The sequence below is a fragment of the Tupaia chinensis genome, unplaced genomic scaffold (genome assembly GCF_000334495.1).
Source record: "Tupaia chinensis unplaced genomic scaffold, TupChi_1.0 Scaffold000674_2, whole genome shotgun sequence".
In the NCBI taxonomy this organism is placed as follows: domain Eukaryota; kingdom Metazoa; phylum Chordata; class Mammalia; order Scandentia; family Tupaiidae; genus Tupaia; species Tupaia belangeri.
In genome coordinates this window covers 831,538-842,517 of record NW_006160198.1, presented here as the reverse complement: position 1 = coordinate 842,517, position 10,980 = coordinate 831,538, and the positions used below count along the sequence as shown (strand labels likewise).

The window sequence follows — 10,980 nt, the reverse complement described above, 5'->3', positions numbered from 1 at the left end:
TACTCGAAAACCTTCTTTTTCAAAAGAAGCCAGAAGCCAACATTTTTATGTGAAAAACCCTGATTTTTCAATATTGGCTTGAAATATTAAGCCTTTGACTTCAGTATGCAGTCATTTAAAACATGGAGTCTTATCTGCGTAAAAGAGATGACTTGTAGGCTATTGACTAAGGAACAAAGGTGGTTTGGAAGAAGTAGCGACATGAATAAAGAGGGCATATAGATAGAAAACAGACAATGAAGAAGCTTGACAATTTTATTGAATCTTTGATACATTGAAAGCTGAGCGTTTCTATGAAAAGGTTTCAAGAACAACATTCTCTTTCCATTTTTGCCACTGTGGCTATTAATTCTCCTCTTCTGTTATTATAAAGCAGGTACATTGTGATTAGGATAATTTACAGTTACAAATAATATTATAGAAAAATAATTTCATGACTAAATGTAAATAGATTGGGGTATTTAATTCAAAATAAGAAGAAAATAAAAGAAGCCAGCACATTGATATTTTGAAGCTGATGTTCATGACAATACTTTGACAATCGTTTATTCCATTTACTATCTTTTGGATACACAGAGCTAAAAGAAAATATTTATTGGCATGCAAAGCAATATGACTTCAAAATATATCTCTTAAATTTACAGAACTTAAAATTTCAAACATCTCACATGGCTGGTAGCTGATGTTGTAAAGATGATCTTGAATTGTGACCTACTCATTTCCTAGAGATAAAAAACAAAACAAAACAAACAAACAAACAAAAACAAGACAATGATTTAACATAACTATGATAACCAGATGATATAATTAACTTATCTAAAAAATATTTTTTAGGGACCAGTAGTTAGCGTAATGGCTATGTCGCTGGACTCCCATGTAGTCAACTGCAGTTCACGTCCCAGACCCAGTGGCTTAAACTCACGCCAGGCGCGTGTGCGTGCGTGCCCAAGATCCCAAGAGGAGAATGGAGGAGAAGGGATTGCAGTGTGGCCATCCCCCCTGGGGGGTGATTTCTCGCTTTCTGTCTCTCTCTGTCTCTCTCTGTCTGTCTGGCAAGCGCACATGCCCTATAGCAAAAACTTGTAAAAAGGAAAAATATTTGTAAAAGAATTATATTTTATTTAACTTTCTTTATTTATTCATTTATGTTAATTTGACCAGAAAGGGAGAGAAAGAAAGTGAGAAAGCAAGCCACCATGTCTGAAACTCAAACCACAGTCACCCATGTGGGAGTCCAGAGCACTTAACCACCACACCACTTGCTGGTCCCCCTAGAAAATATTTTAAAAATCACTTATCTAGGGAATATTTTAATGATTTATTTTTTATAAATATTGTTATCATCCCTTCATTTGTAATCCTGTTCTTTGTACTCTTAAAATATTTTTGTTTAATATGATTTATCCAAAAGGCTACCTGCCAAAAATATATTTATGAATTATTGTGAAAAGCAATCGAAATGTATCAATATAGGTGGCTATTTTTATTTTTTTAAAAATTGCCAGAGGTGTATGTGCTCAACAGAGAAAGACAGAAGAAAGAGAGAGAGAGAGAGGAAGAAAGCACACCCCAATAGAGTGTGGTCACGCTACAGTTTCTTCCTCTCCACTTCTCCATCTTGTCGGAGTTTTGGGCAAACACATTCACATTTTCCTGGCATGGTTTCAAGTGTCTGGGACCAGGATTCAAACTGCATGGTCAGTCATTTGAGATATAGCTCCCCTAACCACTAGGCCATGCAGCTAGCCTGATAGGTAGTTATTTTTTGGTGTTCAGTTTTTACTACTACATTTATCAGATTGAGTATATAATACTGTATATGCTGGCATTTCACTGTTGCACTAAAATTTCAGCATATATATGTGTATATATATATATCTATCTCAATTTTAATGTGACGTTAACATGTGAATGGCTTAGTGTCTTCATGTTTCACATATATATAAATATATTTACAGTGTCTTGTATCTCAGAGATACTCAGCAAGGTTTTTGCAATAAATGAGTAAGTGGATAAAAACTATAATGGTAAACAACAAATGTAATGATGTACTCCTAAATTATTTAAAAATGCATAATTTTTATCATATAAGGCAGTAAAGAATTTCTCCTCCTATCTAGGGGACAATTTGTACCAGTGTGACAATCCATATGTATGAAAGTTTTGATGGTTTTCAGAATTAAGTAAAAATCAGTTACCTGTCAGTGATTTTGGTCTGAATCAACCAGTTAATAAAGTCCCTAGTAGCTAGATTATCAAGAACTGTGTTCATTTCATCAGAGAAAGAGCCATCAGCATGTCTGCGGCGGAGTTCTTCAACAATGGCGACTTCATCAGGGAAACTAAGAAAATGAAGGCTAAAATTAGTGTTTGGTGAGACAGTTTAAATAATCACTTATGGTTTGCCTACCATTGGTAACAAAAGCACGGCTCATTAAGAAAGCAATAAAGGCTTCTGTTTTTAGAGGACCTGCTATGAGAGGCCTCAGAAAAATCCATGTGAACTAGTCACAGTTGGAAACGTGGAAAGCTGCAGAGCTAGGATCTGAAATGAAAGCTCAAAAAAGTTCATGGAAAACGGAATTGATTAATGAGATGGTTTGGGTGTAAAATTTTTTTGAAATGCATGTGCAGTTTTCCATGATATACATTTTTCATGAATTTTTCGAGGCGTCCTTTATAACTTCATGCCCTTTTCAATATGTCAGGTTGCTTCAAAGAAGCACTACAGAAGCTATAGTTGAGGCAATTCACCTGTCTGTGATTCACAAAATGTATCTAGAAAAACCAGTGATTATTGGGGCAACCTGGCAAAATTAAGAGATGAAAGCTTAGTCTATATTAAATTTTCTCTTTACCAATGTAGAATTTTTGGTATTCTTTTAAAACACAATAAAATATCCTCAAGTATTAGCAACGAGTTTACCACTGGTTTTGCAAGCTTCACTATTAATATTTGAAATAGAAACCATAATACTACTTTCCAGTCATGTGGAGATCTCTTAAGTTTAGTAAGCTTGTTTCAAATCTGATTTAAAATCAGTGCTGAACATAAATTTCCCACCTCTCTATATCTCAAACGTCAATCAAAATGGTCAAGAGAAAATGAGATGGCTCAGGAATCAGTTTGGTAGTGCTAAGGTTTAGGTCAGTAACTGAAGATCATAATCTCCTTTTAACTTTGATCATAATATAACAACCCCATAAAAAACTGGATTTGTGGTCAAATATATAGATATTTCTACATATATGCTCTTTGTTATTTCATCAGCATCTTATGTTTGTCCCTCAGTCTTCACTACATTTTGGTTTAAATATTTAGCATGTAAGTACATGTTGAACACATGAAAAAATTGAAAGTCAAACTTTAAAATTTTAGAAGTTTTACTTAAATATCTAAAGTTTTTGGTACTATTTCTTTTCCCCCCTCCTCATTTCTAGCTTTCCTGGGCTAGTCCTAGTTTAAACTTCCTATGTGAATTGCTATCAATGTAACTTATTTGCTCTTAAAAGTGTCTTGGTTTAGACATCAGATTTATACCCAATTACAATACAATTACAAAGGAGTATAAAAAATGGAACTTGCCCAACTTTATTATTAAAACTTGCTACTGGGACAGCAGGTGGCATGGTGGTTAAGGCACTGGACTCCCACATGGTCAACTTGAACCCAATGGCTTAAAAATCATGCTGGTGTGCATATGTATGTGTGCCCCAAATCCCAAGAGAGAATGGAGGAGAAGGGATTGCAGTGTGGTCATCTGCCCTGAAGGGTGATTTCTCACTTTCCCTCTCTCTGTCTCTCTTCAGCAAGGTCACAATCCTATGGCAAAAAAAACCACAAAAAACAAAAACAAACAAACAAACAAAAAAAAAACCCTAAAAACAAAACAAAACTTGCTACCAAAGATAAAATGGACTAGACTTTTGTATACCATTTCTCACCATTAGGAGTTATTTTCTTAGTTTGTGAGATATACGAATTACTTTTATAATCCAGCTTCATATATAGATAACTGTAGCCTTAAATTTTCTGCATGAAGGGAGAAAAAAAATGTCAAATAAGAATGTACAGACTTACTCTCGCCTTCCTCGGCCTTTCACCAGCCAAGCAATGAATTCCTTGGCAGCTTGGCCTTCCAAATAAGAACTTACATCGCTGGTAAAGGTCCCTTCAGCATGTCTCTCAAATTCATCATGACGTTTGGCAATGTTATTCCTGAAAGAAGTGCGCAAGTTAAGTAGAAGATGTGTCTCTTGGGCAATATGGTTCTCACCTATACGCAGTGGCCAGTTTGTGTTAGGGATATTATGTAGGAGGGGATTGAAGTTTGAGAGATGAGGGTGGCTACGTGATTAGCCTTGAAGCTACATTCATGATCTGGATTTTAATTGCTGGGAGCGGGCTCATAGCAATTAAGGAGAGACTAAATTGCTCCATTTCTTCCCCAGATCCCCATTTTCACCTCCCCTTGCTTATCTGTGCCATTGGTTATCAAAGCAGCATCACTTAGTTTCCTCTCATTTTATATAGGCCGTCCACCTTGCTATGCAACTTGCAAACAAGGCAGCTGGTTGTTATTAGCATGATAGGGTCAGAGTAGTTAATTGATTCAAGGGAAAGCAACGGGCCATCTCAAAATGTCTTTGAAAGGACCATATGATAATGGGCTGAAGAAAATGTGTGATCTGCTTGCAAGAAAGAATGCAAAGGAGATGACTCTGTCTGCCCTAAGTGTATGCAAAGCACCTTGTGAATGACCATCAGCTGCTGTCAGTCTCCCGAGCATCTATCCCCTGAAAGGATTCCGCTTATATACACAGCAGACACTCCCTGCAAGTGGTCACTGCTTTACATTAACTTACTGACCTATAGCATTACCATTCTAGAATATGAGGATAGTTGTTTTCATTCTTAGAAGTTTGTGATTTCTCATGTCTCACTGATGACCTGGAGTCCTTGACAGGCATTTCTCCCAGTATCTATTCTGTCTACGACAGCTATCTTTTGAGTAGGTGTACTCTTAATTTTAAGAACTTTTGGTTAACAACTCTCTGACTCCTCCTTGCTTCTGCTCTCTCTTTCTTGTTCTCAGTCCCTTCTTCATTCTATTCAGGCAAATCTATGTCCTTTTTCTGATTTTTAGATCCCTTAAGCTACTTTGTATGCATAACTCTCTTCCCCTTATGGGCCACTTTCCAAAGAAATTGTGAAATTCCACCACTTCTGTGAAACCTTTGTGGAAAATTTTCTCCAGTAGCCTAGATGCATCAAAAATCCCAACACTCATCAAAGGAAATCTAGCATTAAAATGTATGCCTTACGATAAGCTTGTGTTCTTATTTGCCGCCTTCCCTCTTTATGCTGTGCAGCTAGGCTGTGATTTTAAATGCATATCTTGGATTTTATTCTACAAGAAAAAGAATGCATCTGTTTCCATTACTTCTTAACTTGGCTAGGGAATACTTTAATGTGACTGTAGTCATGGGTTTGAACCCCTACAAGAGAATGTTAAACTTACTCTATCTTTTGGTTAGAAATTTGATTCCTAAACTCTCAGGTTCACAAGTCAATTTTCAGTTTTAAAGGAAAATGAGTAAGAGAGTAAATATTGCTAAGATCACAGTTGGGAAAACAATGTAAAGTCTATGCCACGCTAGTGAGTAGGTAAGGGGTTTGGAGGGATGTGGGGTAAGACATAGCCCTGGAGGCATAATGCAAAGGATAAGATATCAACCTTTATAATCATCAAAATCGGAGGAGCTTCTGGACACTATTTATTGAGTATGATAAAGTCAGAATACATTTTAGACATATTTAGAACATGTATGAGAAACTTTTGGATCAGATTGGTTCTCTCACCGGTTCCTCTTGGTGTTCATCAACCACTGCACAAAATCTTGGGCACGCCTGGAGTCCAGATACTTGCTGTAGTCACTGGTAAATGTGCCCTGGGAATGGCGCTTGTCTTCCGTCATCTGATCAGGATCAGTCAGCGGGTCTGTCTGCGAAGCTGAGAATGCTCTGTGAAGAAGAGTGAGTAGTGCGATGTAATCTCTCCTCAAGGGCAGACTCGCTTAAGAAGCATCTTTGCTACAAATTACAAAGCCACTTAGAAGCAATAAGGCTAGATAGTGAAGAAGGTATTTTAGTGAGACCTTGGCTTGTCATGGAAATACCCTAGTTTTAGTACAGTTAAGTATAGTCTTATTTTGAATCCTGGTATTAGGTTTCTCAACTGACTTCTTTTTTTCTGAAAGAGAATCAAATGAATCTTTTCCACAAATTAATCTACTCATGATTATGTTAATAATGACAGAAGAGAGTAGTGACTTGAATATTCTAAAAGTTAAGAATCCCGAATCATTTTTTCTGGGCAGCAGATTTATGTTCTCAATTCTGTTTTGCATATATTAACATAAAAGCAGCTCAAGTACCTAGTTATAAGGTACCTAGCTAAGGGTGGGAGAAAGAATTTAAAGTTCAAAGAAGAGCAAGGAAAACAATCCCTTGCTAATTTGACACTGTACACTGGGTAATCTAGTATGTGTACAAACATTCAACAGTTCGGCATGATAAATATTTGAGAAAATAGTCAATGTGGTTAATACTCAGAAATGAGAAAAAGCCTGTTTTTACCTGTCAAATGATGGAAGATGAAATAGTGGAGAGAGTATCGTGAGAAGCATTGCTAATGGGTATGTGCATGTATCTGTATGACTTTTCTGGGAAGCAAGTTGACAAGATATTATGAAAGTTTTAAAACTCACTCAAACTGTTTGACACAGTAATTCTACTGCTAGAAATCAATCCTCAGAAAGCAGTAAAAGATTTAGGGAAAAGTGTATGTACAAAATATTATTTTAGTACTCTGGGGAAACTTAAAAACCTCTTAAGTGTTTAGTAGAAGAGAAATAGCTTAATAAATATTTGATACTCTGGAGACAAAATAGCATGCCACTAAATATGCATCTAATAAGTATTTTAGTAATGGAAGAAAAAGCTAATAATACAATGTTCAGAGATACAAAAGCATATAATGAGCTGAGATATTTATATATAATATACTTAAGTTATGAGAAAGTAATATACCAATTCAAAAATTTTGAATAGTTTTCTCTGGACAGACAGTAAAATTTGAGTACTTGAATTTTTGCCATGTGTTTCATATTTTCCATGATGAACATGTATGACTTTTACAATTAGCAAGAAGCAATGTTATTTTTAAAGGGAATAACAAACAGAGATAGTGTGAATAATAGAACAATCTATGCAATGCCTAACGAATGGAAGATAGGATTATCTGAAGAATTCAGAGCCATAATTTGCGAAGTAACATGCTTTTCAATAGTTGCTACCCCTTTGGTTATGAAAATACAAACACTCTAATGTACCCTCTAGAAAAGTCTGCTTTTATCCCAATGATACTTTAAATATTTGACAATTGTGCAGAGTGTTTACTCCAAACTACTAAGGCCCTATTCCTTAAACGTCGTTTGCACAGGCTTTATTCTAACTGGAGTGCTACATCGGTTCAAGTGTAAGTCTTTACAGTACCTGGATTTCTCCTCTGCATCTTGAAGGGAACGTTGCCAGCTGCCTTGTACCAGCATAACAAACAATCCAGCCACAAAGTAAATGCTTTTCATCTTTGCTGCCTGTCAGAACGGAAAGGGGGTGAACCGGGGGGAGAGGGACAGGGAATCAGTTTTTAAATGTCCAGTTAAATTAGTTCAGTTTTGATTAGGTAAATGCAAACAGAAAGAAAAAGCTAGTCTTATCAGTTTTATTCTGATTATAATTGCAATTGACTTCTACATAGTGGATTATGATCTTTCTTCAAATTTTCAGAGGCATAAAAGGATATAAAAGATGTTTTCTACTATCAAGCTTTTTCATTAATGTAGGACACTTCTGTTAATAATTAGAAGACTCATTTTCAGACTTAAAATTAAAAGTGTCCATGATAAACATTTAAAATATCCCTTGTAGATGATATGCTACATATGGTTAGCCTGAATGGCACCTTATCCATAATGCCACCCCCCCCTTTCACTATCAGTCTGGCTTTCAATTAATAGTCCTTCACTTCCAAGCATTTACATTATACTGCATTTCAACCATCTTAAAGCAGCCTCAGGCTACAACTTGGCATACCAGCTGTCGGTTCAGATGTATTATTCATTTATATTTTAAATAGTGTAACTTGGTCTAGACTTTGTAATTATAAAGCGGCCAACAGATTTGAGGTATTTTAGGGTGCTTTGACCTGTTCTAAATTAAAGGGAAAAATCATTTTAAAGACAAGCAATTTGCAGCAAGAACTAATGCTTCTGGCAATTTGAACAATCACAACCAAGAAACTAAGAGATTAGTATCAGAAAGAAAATTAGTGCTTGCTTCCAAAGTCTTGGAAGTCCCAGGTTGTTTTATAATTGGCCTTAGTCCAGGACATGTTATTCCCTGCAAGTAACACCATAGACCTGGGTGCGGGATAAACCTGATTGCCTGTTCTCATAGCACAAGCAGATGTCCACAAAGGCATAGAAGCCAAGGATGTGACAATACAGGGTGGATGGGGACAGGGGCCAAATGAATGGGGGACGGGATGTCCCCATAAAGCAAGCCCCTCTATTTTCTGAATGGAAACCTTACGTCCAGTGTTTGTCATGGCTTCTCTTTGCTACTTTCAAATCCAACTGGGGTTCTTTTGAAAAGTAGGGATTTCAGTCCAAGTTTGATTATGTTTATCCATAAATAATTTGAATGAGTATTTTTAGCAAATGACATTTGGTTTGGAATAAGAATTTTACAAATATTATCATTTTAAACCATCCATCTTTTCTTTAGCATCCTGGCCATATTTACTATCTCTGGTACTAAAACATAGAGACTATAATACCTACAGTGTAACTTTTTTTTTTTTTGAAATAGTAAGTCTTGCAGATGAAATGGCCAATTAGATAAGTCAATATAAAAGGAATTATATATTCACCTTTCTTCATTCCTCATGACTAATTTGGCATGTTGATATGCTTCAGTTTAACTGGTTGACAAACCTCGAGAACCTTTCATGTATTTAGGTAGTCTCTCCTAGTTATAACTATAACTATAGTATCCATGCTTTCAGGCATATTTAAAAAGTTAAAGCAAGCACTTTTTTTTAAGGATTATATCTAAAAATGTTTCTTGTATAAGAATGAAAACTGTCACTTTAGCCCTAAACATTAGGTTGTTGGGAAAGTTATAATGTATTTTTCTACGCAAAATGAATCATGTCTTTCCTAACTACCCAATAATTCCTTCTCGAAGTCCTTAAAGATTTTTCACTATCTTCTATTATGTTCTATTGAGGCAGATGAAGAGCAGGTGGTATTCTACCACTGTGGGAACTGCTAGAAGAAGAAACAACCATGAAAAAGTTAAGTCTTTGAAATCGTCTATGAATTGACTTTTAAAATCATATTTACTTACCTAGCGAAAGTCTAAGAAATTGCTAAAAAAAAAGAGGCTGATTGAATACTATCATTGAAAAAGTTAATATATGTTATATTAGTACCAAAACCTTATTCAAAAAAAAAGTTCTCAATTTTTTTCTCTCTTTTTCTGAGGTGTAAGAAAAGAGTGTGTAGTTTTCTAATAACCACACATTTCTATTTAAATTTAAAAGGAAGCTATCATCACAATAGTATATCTGAGTAAGGAGTCTTTTAGACAGATTAATTTTATACCTAGGAAAAGAAACATTACATTTGCATTTCAGGCCACATAAAATACTTTTCAAACTTGTTGGATCATTTCATCTAAGAGGTTCTCAGTGTGTGTGTAAAACACATTACTTAATCATTTACTCCATTGAGGATCTTTGTAAATTTGCTTATTTTTTCTAAAGATATGTACTAATTTTATAACAGAGTGTAGCTATTTTAGATTTAATTTATTACTAGTCATCCTTAATACATAATAAATAATTATTAATTTGTGGTTTTATTCAGACCCTTTCAAAGAAATCCTTAATAATTGATGATACTTGTTATGCATATCAAATATGCTGTTTCTTACTTACAAAGAGCTGATTTCATAGACTTTGATTTTTTGGATAGACATTTGAATATATAAAAGATGTTATTGAATCAACTCTTTGGGAAAACCAGAGGTTTTAATGAGTAAAGAGCGATTGCTGATATAGTCTTTCTAATAGACACATTTCTGATCAATTTAGAAGTCGCCTTCTGTTCAAAGTAGTGTACACATCTATCAAATCCAAGGAAAAGTATTTTCAAAATGTTACCACTTATTTTAAAAGGCAGTTCTCATAAGTTAAGTCTTGTAACAAGTGCATTGATTTCAATCTTCGTTTTTCCTTCTATTTTATATGACTTCACTGAATCGCTTCTCCCCCTCACATTGCAGCTTCTCTTTGTTAAAATAGATGTAAGCGCACATGGTAGCGCTTTTCATTTCAATTCTGCTCTGTGTATCATTAGTAAGGAAGTTTAAAATGAAAGAACAATACTTTAATTCCTAATACTTTGCTCCCTTAAAAATACTTAGCAATCCCCAAAAAAGGTTTCGTAGCGTTGCAATTACCCAGTATCAATCTTACCTTCAGATACTGTGGTGCAGAGCAGAGCAGGTGGAGCTAGGCAAGCCCTCTTTGGGAACTTTGGCTGTGCTCTGTGTCCTGAGCTCTGTACTTCTGCATCAGAGTGTTCCCCTTTTATACACTCTCCAGCTGTTTAGCCTCACAGATATTATGCTGACAATATAAATTTCTCATCTGTAAATAATAGGTTTTTGTTACAAGTGACTTCACTCGCTTACTCACTACGCTCATCTGCATTCTACGCTTATTATCAAGTGGAATCTCAGAGACCTGGAAACTTCTTATTTACTCTCATGGTTTTTTTGTTATTGTTGGAAATGAAAAAAAAAAGCAGTTTGGAAAATCCCCTTGCATTCTCAGTCAGGCATGACAA

At 35.3% G+C, this 10,980-nt stretch overlaps 1 protein-coding gene across 2 annotated transcripts; it reads right to left on the bottom strand.

Annotated features, from left to right (window-relative positions):
• Positions 1 to 241: 241 nt before the first annotated feature.
• On the bottom strand, positions 242 to 10,686 carry GCG (glucagon). 2 transcript variants are annotated; one of them, XM_006160268.2, is made up of 6 exons: positions 10,608 to 10,686; positions 7,559 to 7,659; positions 5,864 to 6,025; positions 4,082 to 4,219; positions 2,199 to 2,342; positions 242 to 722 (listed from the first exon to the last, which is right to left on the bottom strand). In XM_006160268.2, the coding sequence occupies exons 2-6, from the start codon at positions 7,648 to 7,650 to the stop codon at positions 716 to 718; spliced, it is 543 nt and encodes a 180-aa protein (XP_006160330.1). In that variant the 5' UTR covers positions 7,651 to 7,659; positions 10,608 to 10,686; the 3' UTR covers positions 242 to 715. The 2 variants fall into 2 exon arrangements, with proteins under 2 accessions (XP_006160330.1, XP_006160331.1); XM_006160269.2 differs by lacking the exon at positions 242 to 722 and having other exon boundaries at positions 2,195 to 2,342.
• Positions 10,687 to 10,980: the final 294 nt, after the last annotated feature.

Excerpts from the sequence above, each read along its gene's own strand:
- GCG (XM_006160268.2), bottom strand. The coding sequence starts at position 7,650 with ATGAAAAGCATTTACTTTGTGGCTGGATTGTTTGTTATGCTGGTACAA. Across the intron at positions 4,220-5,863 it reads ATGAACACCAAGAGGAACCG|GAATAACATTGCCAAACGTC; the intron begins GTGAGAGAACCA and ends CACTTCTTTCAG. Across the intron at positions 2,343-4,081 it reads AAAGGCCGAGGAAGGCGAGA|TTTCCCTGATGAAGTCGCCA; the intron begins GTAAGTCTGTAC and ends TCATTTTCTTAG.